General features: G+C 47.6%; 1 protein-coding gene across 3 annotated transcripts in view; it reads left to right on the forward strand.

Moving 5' to 3' along the window:
* Window positions 1-22,627, forward strand: part of map3k9 (mitogen-activated protein kinase kinase kinase 9) — a 241,313-nt gene that overhangs the window by 206,697 nt on the left and 11,989 nt on the right. For all 3 annotated transcript variants that reach the window (XM_038784498.1, XM_038784516.1, XM_038784508.1), the window contains 2 exons: window positions 8,407-8,560; window positions 18,867-18,979. In XM_038784498.1, the coding sequence (XP_038640426.1) occupies window positions 8,407-8,560; window positions 18,867-18,979 (267 nt within the window). The remainder of the gene's footprint in view (window positions 1-8,406; window positions 8,561-18,866; window positions 18,980-22,627) is intronic.

Here is a 22,627-nt window from a genome sequence, read left to right on the forward strand (position 1 = left end):
CACTCGCCCCCTTACTGGGGAGCAGGGGGAACCCCTCCACCTGCCGTCTAGCAAATGCCTTCACTTGTAGATATCTGAACATGTTTCCCGGGGGGAGCTCAAACTTCTCCTCCAGCCCTCCCAGGCTCGCAAACCTCCCCTCTATAAACAGGTCCTTCAGCTGCCGTATGCCCACCCTGTACCAGCTCTGAAAACCCCCGTCAATGTTCCCCGGGATGAATCTATGGTTCCCTCTTATTGGCGCCGCCAACAGACCTCCCATTTCCCCCCTATGTCGCCTCCACTGCCCCCATATCTTGAGGGTGGCCGCCACCACCGGGCTCGTGGTGTACCTCGTGGGGGGGAGCGGCCATGGTGCCGTTACTAGGGCCCCCAGGCTTGTGTTGCCACAGGACGCCCTCTCCATTCGTTTCCAAGCTGCCCCCTCCCCTTCCATCATCCACTTGCGCACCATTGACACATTTGCCGCCCAGTAGTACCCCGACAGATTGGGTAGTGCCAGCCCTCCACTGTCCCTACTCCGCTCCAAAAAGACCCTCCTCACCCTTGGGGTGCCATGCGCCCACACGTAGCTCATGATGCTACTCGTCACCTTTTTGAAGAAGGCCCTAGGGAGGAAGATGGGCAAGCACTGAAATAAAAACAAGAACCTTGGGAGGACTGTCATTTTGATTGACTGCACCCTCCCCGCCAGCGACAACGGTACCATGTCCCACCTCTTAAATTCCTCCTCCATCTGTTCCACCAGCCTGGAAAAGTTCAACTTGTGGAGGGTCCCCCAGTTCCTTGCCACCTGCACCCCTAAGTACCTAAAGCTCTTTCCTGCTCGCTTGAAGGGGAGTCTCCCAATACCCTCTCCCTGGTCCCCCGGGTGTATCACAAAAACCTCGCTTTTGCCCAAATTTAGTTTGTACCCCGAAAAGTCCCCAAACTCTGCTAATAGTTCCATTATCTCCGGCATTCCCCCTTCTGGGTCTGCCACGTACAGCAGTAGATCATCCGCATACAGCGATACTCGATGTTCCTCCCCTCCCCTAGTCAGTCCTCTCCACCCCCCTGAACCCCTCAGTGCCATCGCCAACGGTTCAATCGCCAGTGCGAAAAGTAGGGGGGATAGGGGACATCCCTGCCTGGACCCTCGGTGGAGCCCGAAATACTCCGACCTCCTCCCGTTTGTCACTACACTCGCCGTCGGGGCCGAGTAGAGCAGCTTCACCCACTTAATAAACCCTTCCCCAAACCCAAACCGTTCCAACGTCTCCCACAGGTACTCCCACTCCACCCTATCGAATGCCTTCTCCGCGTCCAGCGCTACCACTATCTCAGCCTCCCCCTCCACTGCCGGCATCATAATTACATTCAGCAATCTCCGCACGTTCGTGTTGAGCTGCCGCCCCTTCACGAACCCCGTCTGGTCCTCATGGATTACCCCTGGCACACAATCCTCTATTCTAGCTGCCAGGATCTTTGCCAGCAACTTGGCATCCACGTTCAGAAGCGAGATAGGCCTGTAGGACCCGCACTGCACGGGGTCTTTATCCCGCTTCAATATCAGGGAGATCAGAGCCTGCGACATTGTCGGGGGCAGAACCCCCCCCTCTCGCGCCTCATTAAAGGCTCGTACCAGTACCGGTCCCACCAAGTCCACAGTTTTCTTATAGAATTCCACCGGGAACCCATCTGGCCCCGGCGCCTTCCCCGCCTGCATCTGACCTATTCCCTTGACTAGCTCCTCTAGCCCTATTGGCGCCCCCAGCCCTTCTACCAGCCCCTCCTGGACCCTTGGGAACCTCAATTTGTTTAGGAAGTCCTCCATTCCCCCTCTCCTCGTCGGCGGCTCAGACCGATACGACTCCTTGTAAAAATCCCTGAAGACCCCGTTCACTTCTTGCCCCTTCTGCACTACCTTCCCGCCCCTCTCCTTCACTCCCCCAATCTCCCTAGCCGCATCTCGTTTGCGAAGCTGGTGTGCCAGCATCCTGCTCGCCTTTTCCCCATACTCATAAACCGCGCCCTGTGCCCTTCTCCACTGCGTCTCTGCCTTCCTGGTGGTCAGCAGGTCGAACTTGACCTGCAGGCTGCGCCGTTCTCCCAGCAGCCCCTCCTCTGGTGCCTCCGCATATCTCCTATCCACTTCCAATAGCTCCCCCACCAGCCTCTCCCTCTCCTGCCTCTCCTTTCTTTCTCTGTGCGCCCTTATGGAGATCAGCTCTCCCCTGATCACTGCCTTCAGGGCCTCCCAGACCATCCCCACCTGCACCTCACCCGTGTCATTCAAGTCCAGATAGCTCTCAATGCTCTTCCGGACCCTTTTACACACCTCGTCGTCCGCTAACAGCCCCACATCCAGCCGCCACAGCGGGCGCTGGTCCCGCGCCTCCCCCATTTCCACATCCACCCAATGTGGTGCATGATCAGAGATCGCAATGGCCGAGTACTCAGCTTCCCGTACCCTCGGGATCAGCCCCCTGCTCAACACGAAGAAATCGATTCTGGAGTACACTCTATGGACGTGGGAGAAAAAGGAATACTCCCTCGCCCTCGGCCTACCAAACCTCCATGGGTCTACTCCTCCCATCTGCTCCATGTACCCCCTCAGCACTTCTGCCGCTGCCGGCCTCCTATTGGTCCTTGAGCTCGATCTGTCTAGCCCGGGGTCCAGCACTGTGTTAAAGTCCCCCCCCATGATCAAGCCCCCTGCCTCCAGTCCCGGAATGCGGCCCAATAGGCGCCTCATAAAACCCGCGTCATCCCAGTTCGGGGCATATACGTTGACCATCACCACTTTCTCCCCCTGCAGCTTACCCTTCACCATCACATACCTACCCTCCTTATCCGCCACCACCTCCTCCGCCACGAACGACACCCTCTTTCCCACCAGAATCGCCACCCCCCGGTTCTTTGCGTCCAATCCAGAGTGGAACACCTGTCCCACCCACCCCCTTCTCAGGCGAACCTGGTCCACTACCTTCAAATGGGTCTCCTGTAACATTGCTACATCAGCCTTCAGTCCCTTCAGGTGTGAGAATACCCTCGATCTCTTGACCGGCCCATTCAACCCCCTCACGTTCCAAGTAATCAGCCGGGTCGCGGGACGACCCGCCCCCCCTCCCCTGCCGATTAGCCATGTCCTGTTCCCTGCTCGCCCCGGGTCGACCCTCCCCTTCTGACCCGCTCCCCATGGCGATGTCCCCCTCCCCCCACCTCTCCAGTCCTCCACTTCTCGTTTCTGGTCTTTTCAGCAGCAACCCGGTGTCCCTCCCTAACCCCCCTCCCCCCCCAGGCTAGGACCCCTCCTAGCCGCGATGTACCCTCCATCGTACTCCCGTAAGTCAGCTGGTTCACGCTGACCCGGCTGCTCCTGCCACACTCCGACTCCCCCCGGCTCGGGGGGGGGGCCTCCCCCCCCTTGCCACTCCTCCCTGGCCCCGCTCCAGCGCGGGAAAGGTCGCCATTGCTAGCCACGCCCCGCACCCCTCCCCTCCCCCCTCCTCTGCCCCGCGCGCGGGAAAACAGAGGAAAGCCCGCGCTTTCGCCCTGCCACACCCCACCCCGCCATCTTCAGTTCCACCCCCGTCCCCGTCCATGCCTGTAAAGAACCCCCCCTAGGAGCCCATATCCCCGATCTGCTCTCCCCCCCGTCCCGCCTCCCCAACTTAACATTATAAATAACAGATAGATAACAAATAACATTGTACTTAACAGTCGCCCTCTACCAAACAGCATAAATAACCATAAATAACCATGAATAACCACAATAACAATAACTAAGGGAAGTTGGCAAAGGGGGAAAAAACATCAGAAGAAAAACCACAGCAAGAGTTCAAAATCCAAACAAAGAATTCAGCTGAAAGTACCCGAGCGGCTACGGCCGCCAAGTATCCCCTGGGTCTAATTCGAGTCCAGTTTCTCTTCCTGTACAAAGGCCCATGCCTCCTCTGGGGACTCAAAATAGTGGTGTTGGTTCCTGTAGGTGACCCACAAGCGCGCTGGCTGCAGCATTCCGAACCTGATCCGTTTTGCATGTAGCACCGCCTTCGTCCGGTTGTACCGGGCCCTCCGCTTTGCCACCTCCGCACTCCAGTCCTGGTAGACCCTCACCGTCGAATTCTCCCACTTGCTGCTCCTTTCCCTCTTGGCCCACTCCAGCACTCTTTCACGGTCGCTAAGTCGCTGGAACCGCACCAGCACCGCCCTCGGGGGCTCATTTGCTCTTGGCCTCCTAGCCATGACCCTGTAGGCCTCTTCCAGCTCCAGGGGCGAAGGGACGGCCCCTGCCCCCATCAGGGAGCTCAGCATTTCTGCTACATATCCCGGGAGGTCTGCCCCCTCCAGGCCTTCTGCCAGGCCCAAGATCCTCAGGTTCTTCCGCCTCATTCGGGTATCCAGCTCCTCAAAACGGCTCTGCCATTTCAGGTGGAGTGCCTCGTGCACCTCTACCTTTCCCACGAGGACCGTGGCCTCCTCCTCCCTCGCAGTCATCTCCTGTTGCAGCTCCCGAATCGACGCCTCTTGGGTCGCCTGGGCTCCCATCAGCCTGGTGGTTGTCGCATTCATTGACTCCAAGAGCTCCATTTTCAGCTCCGTAAAGAAGCGCAGGAGAGCGGCCTGCTGCTCCTCCGCCCATTTCCTCCATTCCTCGGGTGCACCACCGGCCGCCATTTTGGTCTTCTTCCCCCGCTTTTTTTTGGGAGCTGCTGTTGCTCTCTTTACCACCCCACTCCGGGTACCGACCATAAAGTTGGTCTGGTTCTCTTCAGGGATCCTTCCCCCACCGGGATTTGTCCTTACAGCGCCGTTGGGGCCCTCCAATCGGCCCGAAAACACCTTTGTAGCAGGAGCAGCCAAACGTGCGACTTAGCTGGTCATAGCCGCAACCGGAAGTCTTGTCCTAGATGTTTTCCAGCAACTTCTATCCATACAGCCATTCTCTTGTATGATGCTTTCACAAAAGTTGCTATATTCTGGAGCAAATTGAAAAAAGAAACTGCAGGCACACAACATTTTGTTGTTTCAGTTATCACCAAATTCAAGACATGCGCAGAGCACCATATATGAACATGTTGATCAGCCACATCAGCAATTTTACTTTGTAAACCATTATACTGGCCATGGTAGCTTGCAGCGCCATCTGTGCTATCAGATAAACATTTTTTGGGGGTCAATTTTAAGATGCTGTAATGTTTCAATCAATAGATCAAAAAGTCCCTGTCCTGTACCATCATTACTTGGCACAACTGAAAGTAGTCGCTCACAGATAATACCTTTAAGCACATACCGAATAATAATGCTAAACTGATTGATGGATGAATTATCTTGTGTTGAATCAACCTGAATAGAATAATATTTTGCTTGAGAAACTTCATGGCTAATTCTTTCTTGTATCATATTCTTCATAATTTTGATTAACATGTTTATAGTTGTTTTACTCAGATATGTAACAAGTCCACCACGGCCTTTACTTTGAGCCTTTCCTTGTTGCTCTAATCGTTTGATTCTTTGTTTAGACTTGTTTTGCACTGCAGAAACTGCCATAATGGGGTTATATTTGGCCATCAACTGCACTGTAGCTAAAAAATTGCCATGATTCAGAACTTCATTATCTCGAGTGTAGGCCGATTCATTTCTGTGACCTCGAAAAGGAAGTGCTTGCTTGCCTAACATCTTTATGATGTCTATAATCCTCATGACAATACTTCTCTGCTTCAATACTTCTTTCCTTTTAATTAGTGATGCTGCAAAAAATGTATCTAAGGTGCCATCATTAACCACACTGATATATTGCTGAGCATTTCTGACATGTGTTGTTGATTCATGTAAAGTCAAGCTCTGGCTAATACGCCTGTAGTCACTAAATCCATGTACAAGTGAGTTTACCGATCATGGCTTATCACTTCAATATCTTTGACCTCATGATTCACGGTCAAAGGTACCGCCTCTCCTTTTCGGTGACATCACAACCCTATGTACTGCTTGATATCCTTTCAAGTTGCCGACCATCTCAAATCACGAACTGTAACTTTATCTTTAAATTCACACACTCTTGCTGAAAATGCGGATTTCCAACTATGACTGACCCGGGTGAACCAGCCCCCCCCCCCCCCCCCCCCCCCCCCCCCCCCCCCCCCCCCCACTCATTTTCACATCCATTTAACACTGCTTCGTTCCTTCATACACTGAGTGATTATTTGTTTGTTTCTTTATTGCATTTTTATTTGGTATTGCTCATTTTAAAAACAATTATATGTTATTAAGTTAGAATACAAATCTCAGGAAAGAAGTTGGAGATTTATTTATCTAATTAATTATAATTTTTAAGGGCCCTTCAGAGATTCACGGGCCCCTTCTTGGCTCTCCGGGCCATGGACCGATGTACCGGCTGAACCAAGACTACTGCTTGATATCCTTTGAAGTTGCCGACCATCTCAAATCACGAATTGTAACTTTACCTTTAAATTCACACACACTTGCTGAAAACATGGAATTTCCTTAATTATGCCCGACCCGGGCCCCGCTATTCCACATCCTTCCACTACCTCCTTTGCTTTGTTCCTTTTCATGCACTGCTTATTTGTGTCCTGTTCTCTTTTTTTTTCTTCTTCTTTTTTATTACTAAAACAGTTGTCTGTTTGTTTCTTTATTGCATTTTTATTTGATATAGGGGGCCCACTTCATCAGGGGCCCACTTGCCATCGGGCAAGCTGACACCCTGGCCAGTCCGCCACTGGTTCCCAGTATGCTTGCTCATGAGGGTTGAAAACTTTGAGCTTGGGTACCAGTAGCCAATGAAGTTCTCCTGGCTGCGCAAGGCATGTGTAGAGGAAGGGAAAGCCAGGCGAAACTCATGATTTATCCATAAGGCCTCTCAGACTGGAGTGTTGCTTCAATGTTCAATTCAGATTATGGTGAGCACCCCTGATTTTAGTACTTTCCAATTGGTTTAAGGGTGGCACGGTGGCACAGTGGTGAACACTGTTGTCTCACAGTACCAGGCACCCGGTTTCAATTCCGGCCTTGGGTCACTGTCTGTGTGGAGTTTGCACATTCTCCCCATGTACGTTCTCCCCTCTCGGTGCTTCAGTTTCCTCCCACAGTCCAAAGATGTACAGGTTAGATGGATTGGCCATGCTAAATTACCCCTTAGTGTCTGAAGGTTAGGTGGGGTTACGGTGCTGCTTTTGGGGGGTAGAGTGGGCCTTGGTAAGGTGCTCTTTCGGAGTGTCGGTGCAGACTTGATGGGCTTAATAGCTTCCTTCTGCACTGTAGGGATTTGACGGATTTTAATCAACCTCTACACCTAATAGATCTGAAGAAGTGACTTTGGCTACACAATGAACTAAACTTCATTGGCTGCCTGCTGCCCCATTTTCAACCCAAAAGTTGCCCAGCTAGATTTTGAAATGCTAAGTCCTCTTTGAATTGTGAAGCCACAGAGTTAACAGCAGTGACTCTTCTCCCTTCCTGACATTTTTCTAGTCAAGACATAAAGGAAAACCAGACAGACCGCCAGCGCCCTCCGTACCACCCAGCCTTTGCAAACCAAAGTATAGAGGCAGCAGCTCCACCCTGGAATATGCTGGGATTCCATTCAGGAAATGACCTCGGTTAAAAAATTGATGTTAGCAACAGAAGGTGATGGAAATTTTGATCATTTGGAACTGGAAAGATCAATGAGGAATTTGTCTCATGCCCTCCGTACACAACTGTCCACAATTTGGTGCTAAGTCGCAAAAAGCATTGCTTTAGGATGACCTTGAGAACAGGACCGATATTTAGCATCCAACACGTAGAGTGAAGCTCCAGTTCTAGGAGAGGAGACAAAAGCTGGGAGTCATTCAAGAGATAGCTGGAAGTACAAATGGGAAAGAGAGAGAAAAATGAGAGACAAAGGGAATGTTTTTCATTAGCTAGATCTGGATTAATAAATGGCTCAGCTCCTCTGTATTTGTCTTGTGGTTTGAATTGGGGAGCAGCTCAATGGTTTGCAAGCATGGCTGGAGTTGGCAAGGATAAGTCACTCGAGTGTGATGGTTAAGAATGGGAGTGGTCATGACATTGGCCCCTCATATCTGCGCCTTGTTCAAACAGTTTTCAGACCAGCAGTGTCTGGGTTTGCATCCAGAAAACGATAACGTGAGGAAGGATGCTGGAAGACCTTACAGCTGTGCACCTTCAGGAAGAGTTGGGGACGGAGGTCATGAGAGTCAGGTGATGGTGCTCTAATGCTTGGTACAAAGCATCCAAGCTGTGTCCAGCCCTGCAGTTAGAAGTACTAATGTCTGCCATTGGTGGACAATTCGTTTGTTTTGTATAAAATTCCTACATGTTGAATAACCTTAAATTATTTCACCAGTGACTGATATGAAACTACTGGGATAAACGGCCATCTTTTTAACCTCTTCATAGTAACACCAGGTGAAAGCAATAAGACCTGGGGCCGCAGTTCAGTGTTTCAGCGAGAAGAATGTGACGAGGAAGAGAGAAAGGGGCATAAAAAGAAAGGCTGGACGTGGGGCCCCAGTTCTTTACAACAAAAGGATCTTGCTGGTGGGGAAGATAGGTAAGAGGAAAACATTGTACGATATCGACTCTGTGCCTGTTTACAACGTATGTTTGCCATCCTACACGGTTATAGTGAATGGACCGCTCTAAACGATTGAAAATCCTTTTCCAAATAATACCTTCAGAGGCAAATATGTTTCTTAATGTAAAAGAAAACTACAAAGAATTCTTATAGGGTTCATTTAGTGACTCCAGCATTAGACTGCATCTACATGGAGGGTAGGCTAGAGATAGACTGCAACAGTGATTCTCCAACACTTGCAAGTGTGCCTTTGCTTTAAAACAGCAACTTGTATTTATATACAGTTAGGATCTCGGACGAGAACCCAACTGTTGTCAATTTGGAAAACTGTGACGAAATGTTACTGCACCACAGGAGTGATACCACTGACCAATAGGTATCTTTTATGTTGAATCAAACTTCAATTTCAACACAGAATTAACTACATTAGCAACAAAGCGATAGCTTTACAATTAACAGTTACAACAGTTCCTAAGTAAATGAGAAAACCTAAACTTATTCTTAAACCTGCCACTCTGTTCCATTTAAACAAACCAATATATTTCAAATACTACTGATCAATAAAGTTAACAACCAGTTTTTTATTTGCTTTTTTCTGAGTAGAATCTTTCGAGAGAACCTTTCACGTTCAAAATGAACCACCTCCTGTTCAGATAAGTGTAGAACCAACTGTCTTTTCAGACAGACCTGGCTCCTCCCATTAAGTACATCATCTGTACCCAAAGCATAAGGAATTATTTTGCCTCTTCTTACAAGATGTCCCTTGACATGTTTAGGCAGGACCAAACACAATACCCCTCATAAATACAGCCCAGAGGTCCTTCAAACCTAAACAATATTCCATTAGCTAGCTATCTGTAAACAAATAAATGGTCTCAAGATTTATTAGCAGACCACTTTACCTGAAAATCAATTAACTCACCTTTACAACATCTTAATCACACTCCAGCAGACACACTGTCTGTATGCATCCTAACCCAGGTTTTAATAACATTACTGCAAAAAATATGACGATTTCTTACAGTCATCACAATAGAGTCTTTAAGGTCGTGAAATGTTCCAAGATTCATCACAGTTAAGCTATAAAACCAAATTTGACATCAAACCATGCAAGTGGCATATAAGGGTAGTTGCCGAAAAACGTATTAAATTGGATTTTGAGCGCGTCGTAGAGGGGGAGAGAGAAGTAGTGATGCAGAAGGAGTTCCGATGCTCGGGGCTTTTACAACAGAAGGTAAGGGAGACACCAGGGCTGACACTTTTTTTTAAGCGCTGTTAACATTTGCTTTGGGACGGGCTGAGTGCACTGAGGCTATTACGAAGCAAAGTGGAGCTGGGGCCATAACCTGATCATTCTAACTGAATGATGGAGCAGGCTCGAAGAGCTGAATGGCCTACTCCTGCTCCTAAGTTCCTGTGTTTCTTGGATGTGGAATAAAGCTCCCTCTACTGCACTCCTCAGATTACCTCAATCCTGCTATGGCACCATTGTGACCATTTAATGCCTCATAACCATTATACGTATTAAGCCACAAAGGTTGGAGATCAGCATTTAATAAATTGTGCCAGAGAATTCTCCTTAATAGTGTACCACTTAAAAGGGAACCATGTTGATGGACTGGAGAAACATAGGTGCCACACTCTTTGGAACAGGCTGGATGAACCAGGAAGAGTTTGCTGTCCATCATTTTCAGTCCATCATTTTCTGTATGTTGGGAAGTGAGAAGAGGAGTGCATCTTTTTCAGCAGGTAGACGTGTCTTAACATATATTTTACATAAGAGTCAACAGCACAGAAGCCAACCATTCAACCCAACTGGTCTCTGTCTTGGAGGGGAACTTGCAGGTGGTGGTTTTCCCATGCAACTGCTGCCCTTGTCCTTCTATGTGGTAGAGATTGCAGATTTGGAAGGTGCAAGTAAAGGAACCTCAGTGAGTTGCAATAAATGGTGCACATTTATGGAGCCGTGGTGCGCTCATGGTGGATAGGCTGAAAAGCAAGCCACTTTGTCCTGGGTGGTGTTGAGCTCATTGAGTGTTGTTGGAGCTGCAGTCCTCCAGGGAAGTGGATAGTATTCCCTTACACCCCTGACCTGTAGATGGTGAGAAAGACTTTGGGGAGTCAGGGGGTGTGAGTAACCTACAGTCCTTTATCCTGTCTCTGGCCTGCTGTTGTAGCCACAGTAAGTAAGTGACGTAAAGTCGCCATAGTCCCAGATGACCATAGGCTACTTTCCAATTTGAGGCTGACTGGGGCTGATTTAGCCTGAGGATCAAATGTTGAGAAGGCAGGGCCTTTGTGAATGACCTCAGCCGGTACAGGAATTGAACCTGCGCTGTTGGCCTTGCTCTGCATCACAAACTAGTTGTCCAGCCAACTGAGCTCAGCTGGCCCTATGTAGCCGGTATTTTGTGTCTGGTCCACTTAAGTTTCAGGTCATTGATTAACCCTAGGATATTTGATGGTGGGAAATTCAGTGTGGTGATGCCATTGGTTGTTAAAAGGAGGTACATAGATGTTCTCTTTTGTTGTAGATGGCCATTAACTAGAAGTTGCGTGATATAAATATTACTTGTTATCCCTCAGCTCAAGTCTGAATGTTGTCCAGGTCATGCTGCATGTAGGCATGGACTGTTTCATTAACTGAGGAGTTGAGAAAGGAACTGAACATTGCAGTGCACCCAAAGCATAAGGCACTTTTTTGCCTCTTCTTACAAGATTACAATGAAGATCTCCACTTCTGATCTTATGATGGAGGAATGGTCATTGATGAAGCAGCTGAAGTTGGTTGGACCTTGGACACTAGGACATAACCTGAGGAACTCCCACAGCAATGTCCTGGGGCTGTGATGATTGATCTCCAGAAACCATAATGATATTTCTTTGTACTAGGTTTGACTCTAGCTGGTGAAGGGTTTTCCCCCCTGATTCGTATTGACTTCAATTTTCTCGGGCTTCTAAACACTAATGTCGGTTAAATGCTGCCTTGATGCTACAATTAGATCTGGAGCTGAGTAGTCCTGGCAGAACCCAAACTGAGTATCAATGAGCAGACATTGCTGTGTTGGTCTTGCTTGACATCGCTGTTGGACCACACCTTCCATCATTTTGCTGAAAATTGAGAATAGAATGAGTGGGAAATTAGACAGATTGGACTCTCCACATTGTCCGGTAGATGTCAGTGTTGTAGCCATATTGGGACAGTTTAGTTGGAGGGCATGGCTAGCTCTGGAGCACATGTTTTCAGCACAATGGCTGTGGTGTGGTCGGGGCCTATGTCCATTGCTGTTCCCATTGTACTTCATCCATGTGAGTTAATCTAATTGGCTGAAGGCTGGGCACCTGTGATGCTGGGGCCCTCAGGAGGAGGCTGAGATGGGTCACCCACTTCTGGCTGCTGATGATTGTAAATGCTTCAACCTCATTCTTAGCTCTGCCATCACCGAATGTGGGGATAGATGTGGAACCTCCTCGTTCTTAGGTTAGTTGTTTAATTCTTTATTGCCATTTGCAAATGGATGTGGGAGGACTGTTGATCTTTGATCTGATCTGTTTGTTGTGTGACCACTTATTTATAGCATATTGCTTCCATTGATCAGCATGCATGCAGCTTCACCAGGGGTTGGCATCTCATTTTTGGGTATATCTGGTGCTGCTGCTCCTGGGCTATCTTGCACTTAGTGACCTGGCTAGTGGCTTGGCCTAAAGATAGTGGTAGAAGCCAAACATTGGCTCAAGTAGTTACAGATTGTGGTGGTAATTAATTCTGCTACTGCTGATGGCCCACCGTGCTTCATGTGTTTTCATAGTTTTCAGTTTTCAGCTGGTAAGATTTATCCTGGTTTGTCCCATTTAGCGCAGTGGTAGTGCCGTAAAACATGCTCGTGGATGTCCTCAGAGTGAAGACATTTCCACAAAAACTGTTCAGTGATCACTCCCGCCAATGCTGTCATGGATTGATCCAACTGCAACAGGTAGGTTAGTGAGGACGCGTTTGTCAGTTTTCCACTCTTGTTTGTTCTATCATGAACTATTGCAGGGTCAGCCTGGCAGCTATGTCCTTTGGTACTCAGCTGACCCAGCCAACAGTCGTGCCACCGAGCTAGTGAACCACTTTTCCGCCCATTCCACCAACCTTTCTACCAACCTTTCTGTGGTCCTTTGAAGTTCTACACTCTCCTCCATGCACTTCACAATACGTCCGAGCAGATATAGAGAAAATGTTTTCACTTGGAATCGTCTGGAACTGGGGCCATAAAATTGCCACGAATACAGTGACTGATTCAGGAGAATCAGGCGGCACGTTGGCACAGTGGCCATCTCTGCTGCCTCACAGCTCCAGGGACCCGGGTTCAATTCCAGCCTTGTGCGACTGTCTGTGTGGAGTTTGCTCTTTCCCCGTGTGTCTGCGTGGGTTTCCTTCCGGTGCTCCGGTTTCCTCCCACAGTCCAAAGATGAGCAGGTTAGGTGGATTGACCATGATAAATTGCCCTTAGTGTCCAAAAAGGTTAGCTGGGGTTATTGGGTTACAGGTAAAGGGTGGAGGTGTGGGCTTAAGTAGGGTGCTCTTTTCAAGGGTTGGTGCAGACTAGATGGGCTGAATGGCCTCCTTCTGCACTGTAAATTCTATGATTCTAAACCAATTTACATAGGCAAAATGCAAGTGGATGTTGGAAGTCTGGAATGAAGAGAAAATGCTGGATCGCTCAAGAAAGTCTAGTGGAGAGAGAGTTAATGGCCTGGATTCTTCATTCTGGATGTGCTCCCTCCAGCGGAGAATCAGGGACTGGCCTCCGCTGGCACTGGGAGTGGGGCCAAGGTGCGAGTATCTCTCCTTAACCATGCAAATATGTGCATGATGGAGAGCTCACCTAAAGCATTGGAGACCCAGTATCGGGCTGTCATTTTAAGTGGGTTGCCTGATCCTATGGTCAGAGTGCTACCCTCTCATTCCACTCCCCCCCCCCCCCCCCCAACCACAACGCTAATCCCACCTCCCTGATGACAATTCGTGGCATCCTCCTCCCCCCCCCCCCCCGAAACCACAGGTATAACAGGTCACACCCTCCCCCCCCAACAGCACGCATGCATGAGGGTGACCCAACTGCCCCATCAGTCACCCCCTCAGTCACTCCCATCAGAGACACCATCAGTCACCCCCTGCCTGAAAACTGAAGAGCAGTCCAGTGAATGATCACTGCATTTTCTCTTACTCTTTCCTAAAATCTGCTGCCTCAGACAAAAGTGTTTAAAGCCACAGTTGTTACAAGTGTCCGAGGCATCCTCAAAAGCTATTTACACTTGAAAGGGCTTAAAACCCCTTTGAAACTGCTTCAAATCCTTTGACAACCGTTGAAATTCAAAACTCCCATTCAATATCACACACCAATATATTTCACTACCCCTATCAGTCACCTTATCATTTGCTCGAAGATAAAAGTGGACTGGATTTATTGGGAGGTTGGGAAGGGAATACAAGCTGCAATGTACAGTGTTAGAATAATTAAGTTGATGTAGATTGTTCTGTTAGTCCAGAGATAGCTGCTTGGTGGATTGTTTAGCTATCTTTCCCTTCACACTTGAATGCATCTGCTTTGATGCTACCCACAGTGTTTATAAATTCTTTTGCTATAATTGACAGCTCCTCACCACATTAAAAGGAGCTAAGTGGTTTCACTTCCTCTTATTCACAGCAGGAAACACTGGGCCCAGCTTCGGCCCTCAACCCCCGGACCTCCAGGCAACTTTGCAATCCTAGCATGGTCACCATGGCTGGTTTTTGATTTTGTGCTGTCACGCCACTGAGCCTGGTTAGGGGGGCGTCATCACAAGGGGCTGGAAGGTGTAAAGCCATTTAATTAATTTTAAATTAATTTATTTAAAAGGCAGCATGGTGGCACAGTGGTTAGCACTGCTGTTTCACGGCACTGAGGTCCCATTTGATCCCGGCTCTGGGTCACTGTCTGTGTGGAGTTTGCACATTCTCCCCGTGTTTGTGTGGATTTCCCCTCAGACAAAAGTGTTAAAGCAGCAACTTTAAAAGATGTGCAGGCTAGGTGGATTGGCCATGCTAAATTGCCCCTTAATTGGAAAAAATGAATTGGGTACTCTAAAATTTAAAAAAAAATTGAATTAATGGAAATCAGGCTCATGCTCCTCTCGTCACCGGCAGGGGATGACGATGATCGTGTGCTGAGATCTTATTAGTGCAAATCCCATTATGGCCCTCTTACAAAGTTTAGCGGCCATAATAGAATTTGCACATGTGCTGAACCGGCCCATAAAATCATGCCCAGTGTGTCATGTGATCCAGTCTCAGTTTTTCCTTGACTTGGAACCGGGGCCTGGATTCTCCAATTCTGGGGCTATGTCCCCACGCCAGCATGGGAACGATGGCATTTTACGCCGTAAAAGGTGGTGCAATAAGGCCACCAATTCCCCGTTTTGCTGGGAGCTAGCATGCTGGCAGTGTAGAGCATCTGGCTGTAGCTGCTAATATGCCCCGGAGAATTGTCGGGTCCATGGCTGGGCATGCGCACGGCGTTGGCATGCAGTGGCTGCACCGCGCAACATGGCGGACGCAGCCCGCGGACCCTGCCCGCGAAATAGTCCCCCCCTTCGGCCGGCTCATGCACCTCAGACCACCCCCCCCCCCCCCCCCCCCCCCACAGTGCCCCAACCCCAAATAATGTCTCCCCTGCCCTCCCTCGACTGTGGGGGCGCTGGACTGAGTCCGCAGCAGCCACACTGAGTTCCCGACAGAAGAGACCATGAGAGACCCATGCCGTCGGGAATTCGGCCGGTCGGGGGCGGAGCACCGAAGGTGGGCCTCAGGCAATGTCCTGAGGCCATCAATACGAGGCATGCGTACTCTCCAAGTACGCCGCTCTGGAGGGGGCGGAGCATCACAAATGTGGCGCCGCTCCCGATTTGGTTGGAAACGTGGATTATCCGGCCATAGGACGAACGCGATTTCGACGTCAGCGACTGGTGAATCTAGCCGATGATGTACACATACAGCGCGGCTGCTGATGTCTTCAAGCATCCTACCTTTGTATAAATGTTCTTATGTCTAAATAAATAAACCCAAAACATGCCTGGTCTAAATAAATGAACCCAAAACATGTATACACAATCCCTTATGAATGATTGGTTCCCTTATATCATTGCTAAAAACACAAAATGAACGAGTAAACATGAAACAAACAATGTCTTAATTATTCTAACACTGTGCATTCATGCTTTTATTCCCTTCCCAACCTCCCAAATAGATCCAGCCCACTTTTATCTTTGAGCAAATGATTTTATAATCAATTCTGCCTGAGTGGACTAGTTTTCTGAGACTTCTTGTTTTGCTTGAAGGTGAAATGTTTTATCCTGTGAATTGCAAAAAATAAATTGACAGAAATCATGCTCAGCATTTTTCACAGGAAATTAGATTTTCTCCTGGTGGGAATGATGCTTTGGGATCAGCAGTTTCCCTGTGCTTGTTAGAAACATTTAATTGGAGTTAGCAATTGGAGATTGCAGCAATGACTTGGTGTTTATAAAACTGGAGGTGGAGTGTAGCGGAAAGTCCAGGGACATATTAATTACTGTGGCCATTCTTCAAATTAAGAGAATTTCCTCTGGGGCCTTCCTTCCATTCCATGTTGCTGCTGGACATGGAAACAGATTATGTAAATTGATTTAAAAATTAACCTGGCATAAACTTTGATGAAAACCCCAGTCTAATTACACAAAGCACCTCCAGAGAGAGCTGAAAGGTGTATTTTATGTGAAATGGACATTGACCTTGTTTGGACCTTTCCCTTACTGTGGATAAATATAATGCTGATAGTAGGATATCCATCATTTAAAAGTTGGAAAATAGTTGTGTTCAGTGAAATGAAAAATAATTTTTATTGAGTTTTCTATATCGAGATGTCTAATGTCGGCTTTATACGTGTGATAACCTGCTCTAAAGAAAACTGGCATCATCACTGTGATTCGGACTCTGACATGTGTCTACTTTCTATTTGACACATGTGTGGATGCAAGATGGAGCTTTATTCCCATATTTTTTCATGGCAAGGCCCAGTATTTGTTGCCCACCCCTAATTGCCCTTGAACTGAGTGGGCTTGCTCAGCCATTTCAGGCAGCAGGTAAGGATGGCAGGTTTCCTCCCTTCAAGGGCAAGAGTGAACCAGATGGGTTGTTACAAGAATCACACATAGTTTTATGGTAATTGTTATTGAGATCGCTTTTTATTCTAGATTTATGAACTGAACTCAGATTGCATTAGTGCTGGGATTTGAACCCATTTCTGGATTTAACAGTCCAGTGACGTAGCCACTATGCTACCGTCTCTCCTAAGTTGTGGGCAGGTTAATCCAAACATGAAGCATTTATTTATAAAATGGACTTTATGAATGACCCCAGCATATATTACTTCAATTAATCATGTTGCTTTATCATAGGATATAGGTGGTTATATTTCTTTTGTATTTAAAAAAATATATATTTAAAGAACCCAATTCTTTATTTTTTTCCAATTAAGGGGCAATTTAGTGTGGTCAGTCCATCTACCCTGCGCATCTTTTGGGCCGTGGGGGTGAGGCCCACGCAGACACAGGGAAAATGTGCAAATCCCACATGGACAGTGACCAGGGGCCGGGATCAAGCCAAGATCCTCGGTGTGATGAGACAGCAGTCCTAATCACTGAGCCACCGTGCTGCCCTATTAGCACTGTAATGTATTTTTTTTTCTTTTAAAGGACCATGCTAATCCTTTCTCCACTGGATCTACCAGAGGTTGTTTGGGGGTTGTGCTGAGTGCAATAGTTTTGTTTAACCTTCATATTGAGAGCTTGAGGATGACGCAGTAAATGGGCAAATAAGGGAAAGGGAGACGAGAAAGAGTGTTAGCTAATTGATTGCGAAATCTGTCAGCATGTTTTCCAAATAATTAATTATGTCTGTGTAGAAGTCTCACTGAAGAATGAATGAGAATAAGATTGAACAACATCAGGCCAAGATGACTCCTGCTGACCAGAGACTACCTGAAGTTAGCATGAGTAATGCTTTAGAAATTATTCCATTAAGTCGTGTGGAGCCTGACTTTGCTGTCACCTGGATATTTGCTTCGCTCCCAGTAATCTGATTCTGTGATGATCTTTGCTTTTTATTTGGAACATTTTGCTGGTGAGATTACCGAGTAAACATTCACAACAAGATTGACAGCAGATCTATGCCAAAAGCGTAATTAAAACTGAAAAGATGAAGGTCAGTAACTAATAGTTGGATGAACAAGAGCATACTTGGCGAATCTTTGAGTCTTCATCCCACCTTTTATTTAAGATGTAGCAAAGCTCAGAATAGATAAGTCTCAAAGGTTGAGAAAAAAGTACCAAGACAGTGGACATTATGTTGATTTCCAATTGCTTGCAACATTGGCAACCAATTGACATAATTGTTATTCAGTGGAGGATTCATGAAATGTTTTTTAAAAAATCACACTGTGCTTGTTCTTGCCACTTAACAATATAAATAAGTCTTTGTGACCATTCTGTGCTGTTAGAAACGCTTTATATTGTGTACAGTTTCAATGTGATTCAGTAATCAGACTGCACTGGGAACGAGTCAGCTGATTAATTCTCCTGGTCTGCATCATTGATGATAACAGTGTCTTTTACTGGGAATTCTTATAAATATAATCTGCAGTTGATTGAACGTAAGAAGCAGGAGCAAAAGTAAACCATATGGCCCTGCACCGCTGCTCTTCGATTCAATATGATCGTCACCAATCACCGGCCTTAATTCCACTCTCCGGCTGCTCCCCATATACACAGCAAAACCAAACTCTGACTATCTCGCCCTTAATGTTCAGTTAAACTGAAGCATCATATGGCAGTGCCACAGAAAAATGAATGGGGGGTGATACCTCACTCCCTGCTCCCCCCCAAGGTTCAGATCTGAGCTGGGCTACTGTACGTAATGCCAAGTGGAGACACAAGAAGAGGAAAAATCACAAGGATATTTGCTAGCATGTTGTCAATTGCTTGTCTAACTCATCAATATTGACAGAAGACTGGAAACATCTCAGTTTGTGTGTGGCTCCAAAAGCTCCAATATAAAGCGTTTCTAACATCACAGAATGGTCACAAAGACTGTTTTTATATTGTTAAGTGCTTGCCCTCACAACAACAGAAAAGATTGTATCAAATGTATTTAAGCAATTCCTACCAATTGTACACATGCTGACAATCATCGTGTTATTTTTCTTCTATTTCCCTCCCAAAGCCTTAAACATCTGGTAGATGGCAACAAGCAGTGGTCATCCAGTACTCCCAATCTGGGGAAAAACCATCGAACAGCTGCTACTGTCCCGGGGTTTACCAGCCTCATCGAAATAGGTATGGAAAATGTACAAGATTTTACAAATGTAACTTTTCTTATAGTGATTACATTGTTTAAACCCTGCCGACACCCTTCTATTTTTCACCCCGTCTTTGCTGAAGGTTCTAAATTTTGCTGGGGTAGCTGTGAATAGCAACCCACCGGTACCTGATTCAAGTGGACCATTTTTATATGGGCTTAGTCAGTGAGTGTCAACAAATTATTTGACCTGACTCTTTAGACCAGATTTTGCAGTCAGTGGTGAGTGAATGGCAGCTGCCGTTTGTTACAATGACACTTACCTGCAGACTTTCCGTTCGGCTACCTTGTGTTGAGTGGAAACAAGGCCTCACTCTCTACAGGTTATCTGGAACCTATGTAAACAAGGCTAGCAGTGGTATTCCTTTTTAACCAATCAAATTGAAGAATCCTTATTGCGACATGCAGAATTGAAGCATAGAATTGTAAATTAAAATATTTAATTCCAGTGTAAAATCATGTACAGAAAAAGAAAAGGTAAGTTTATGGGAGATAAGTAACAGAAAGAAAAAGCAAAAAATAATGTCAAACAATCTCAAACACAATTAAATTCCAAATAAATGAGACTCCACAATTGTAAAAGTAAATTTTCAGTGCCAGTGTGGTTTGTTACGATCAAGACTCATTCAAAACATTTTGAATGGCCATGTCTGAAAATTTCTGTGGGTTTTGTAGCCCAGTTTGAAAGTAGAAGAATGGCAAACCTCTCGATGGGATATGGTGTAACGAAGATAGTGGTAGAGCAAGGCAACCCGGACAGCAACTTCCTGACTTCAGCATTTAACTGCTTATGTACAGACAATGAAATTTGCTATCTGATTTACTCCAGCATAACTTTGAGCACCAATAGCTTCATTGTTGTTGTTATTGCAAAGTTCAGGCGGATGTTATCCATACGTACCAAGATTGTAGGATAGCCACGTATCCTTAGTGAATGGATATTGAGGCCAATTGTAGCATCTTTACTAAGGCCCTAACTGAGATTGGCCAACCCAATGTTAATTGCATATTAATTGGGTGTTTTTTTTAATAAACATTTTATTGAGGTATTTTTGGTATTGTAGCAGCAACAAAATAAACAATGTACATGAAACTATAAACATAGTGCAACAGCCTTCCTTACAGGCCCCACCTTTATTAACCCCCTACTCTAAGCTAAACTAACCCCCCACCGCTTCTGGTGAACATTAATTTTCCGCGAACAAGTCGACGAACGGTTGTCACCTCCGGGCAAACCCTAACAGTGACCCTCTCAAGGCAAACTTGATTTTCTCCAAACAGAGAAAGCTAGCCATGTCCGATAGCCAGGTCTCCGACTTCAGGGGCTTTGAGCCCCTCCAAGCTAATAATACCCGTCTCCGGGCTACCAAGGAAGCAAAGGTTAGAATGTCTGCCTCTGTCTCCCGGATTCCCGAAAATCGCCACCTCTGGACTCAGTGCCACTCTTGTTTTTAACACCGTGGACATGACATATGCAAATCCCTGCCAAAATCCCCTAAGCTTCGGACATGCCCAGAACATGTGGACATGGTTCGCTGATCCTCCCACCCATTTTGAACACCTGTCTTCCACCCCAAAGAATCTGCCCATCCGGGCCACTGTCGTTTGAGCCCGATGAACGGCCTTGAATTGTATCAGGCTGAGCCTGGCGCACGTTGCGGACTCATTGACTCTACTCAACGCGTCCGCCCATAGACCATCCTCTATCTCTCCTCCCAGCTCCTCCTCCCACTTGCGATTCAGCTCCTCGGTCTGCATCTCCTCTGACCCCATATGTTCCTTGTAAATGTCAGAGACGCTCCCTTCTCCTACCCACCCTCTGGAAACTACCCTGACCTGAAGCCCCCTTAGCGGTAGGAGCCAGAAGGTTGACACCTGTTCAGGTAGGAAGTCCCATACCTGCAGATACCTGAATTTGTTTCCCCTCGCCAACCCAAACCTCTCCTCCAGCGCCCTCATACTCGGACAGCTCCCCTCTATAAACATATCCCCCTCCTCTCAATCCCTGCTCTCTGCCATATCCGGAACCCCCATCCATACTTCCCGGGGCAAACTGGTGATTATTACAGAGTGGGGACCAGACCGAATCTCCCTCTGCTCCCACATGTTTCCTCCATTGCCCCTAGACTCGGGAACGGCAGAGGTGCAGTTACCAACGCCCCCAGACTGGTGCCCTTGCATGAAGCCGCCTCCATACGCTCCCATGCCGACCTCTTCCCCCACCACCCACTTCCTGATCATGGCTATATTAGCCGCCCAGTAATAGTTACTAAAATTTGGCATGGCCAGCCCGCCCTCTCCCCAACTCTGCTCAAGCTTTACCTTCCTTACTCGCGGGGTCTTGCCCGCCCAAACAAAGCCAGTGACCACTTTGTTGACCCTTTTAAAAAGGGACCGCGGAATAAAGATGGGGAGACACTGAAATACAAACAGGAATCTCGGGAGGACCACCATCTTCACCGTCTGCACCCTCCCAGCCAGTGACAACGGAAGTGCATTCCATCTCCGAAAATCATCCTTCATTTGGTCTACTACTCGGGCCAGATTTAACTTTTGCAGCTGGTCCCATTCCCACGCCACTTGAATGCCTATGTACCTAAAGCTTCCCCCTCTAAATGGCAGCTCCCCCAATCGCCTCTCCTGTCCCCTCGCCTGGACCGCAAACATCTCACTTTTCCCAATATTTAGCTTATACCCCGAAAACTGGCCAAATTCCCCTAGAATCCTCATGATTTCTTCCATCCCCTCCATTGGGTCCGATACATACAAAAGCAGGTTGTCTGCATAGAGCGAGACTCTGTGCTCCACCCCCCCCCCCCCCCCCCCCCCCCTTCCCCCCTCCCCCCTGGACCTGTCCTTTGAGGCTCTCTGAGCAATTGCTAATGGCTCCATAGTGAGCGTGAACAACAGTGGGGAGAGGGGGCATCCCTGTCTCGTCCCCCGGTGCAGTCTAAAATAGTCCGATGTTGTCCTATTCATCCGTACACTTGCCACAGGAACCTGATACAGCAACCTGACCCAGTCAATAAAACCCCACCCAAATCCGAACCGTCCCAGTACCCCCCACAGAAAATCCCATTCTACCCGATCAAAAGCCTTTTCTGCATCCATTGCGATCACTACCTCCAACTCCCTACCTTCCGGGGACATCATGATCACGTTTAACAACCTTCTTACATTGGCCACCAACTGCCTACCCTTAACAAACCCTGTCTGGTCTTCCCCAATAACGTCCAGAACACAATCCTCAATCCTGGAGGACAAAATTTTGGCCAGCAATTTAGCATCCACATTCAACAGGGATATCGGCCTATAGGACCCACACAGCTCCGGGTTCTTGTCCTGCTTCAGAATCAGAGAAATCATGGCCTGTGAAATTGTTGGGGGCAGCACCTCACTTTCCCTTGCGTCATTGAACATCCTCATCAACAGCAGCCCCAATATCCCAGAGAACTTTTTATAAAACTCCACTGGGTACCCGTCTGGCCCCGGGGCTTTCCCCGACTGCGTGGCCTTCAGACTCTCCACTATGTCTTCCAACCCGATCGGGGCCCCCAGCCCTTCTACCAGCTCCCTGTCCACCTTTGGGAAATTCAGCCCCTCCAAGAAGTGCCTCACCCCTCCGG

This window comes from Scyliorhinus canicula, chromosome 2 (genome assembly GCF_902713615.1).
Source record: "Scyliorhinus canicula chromosome 2, sScyCan1.1, whole genome shotgun sequence".
NCBI lineage: Eukaryota > Metazoa > Chordata > Chondrichthyes > Carcharhiniformes > Scyliorhinidae > Scyliorhinus > Scyliorhinus canicula.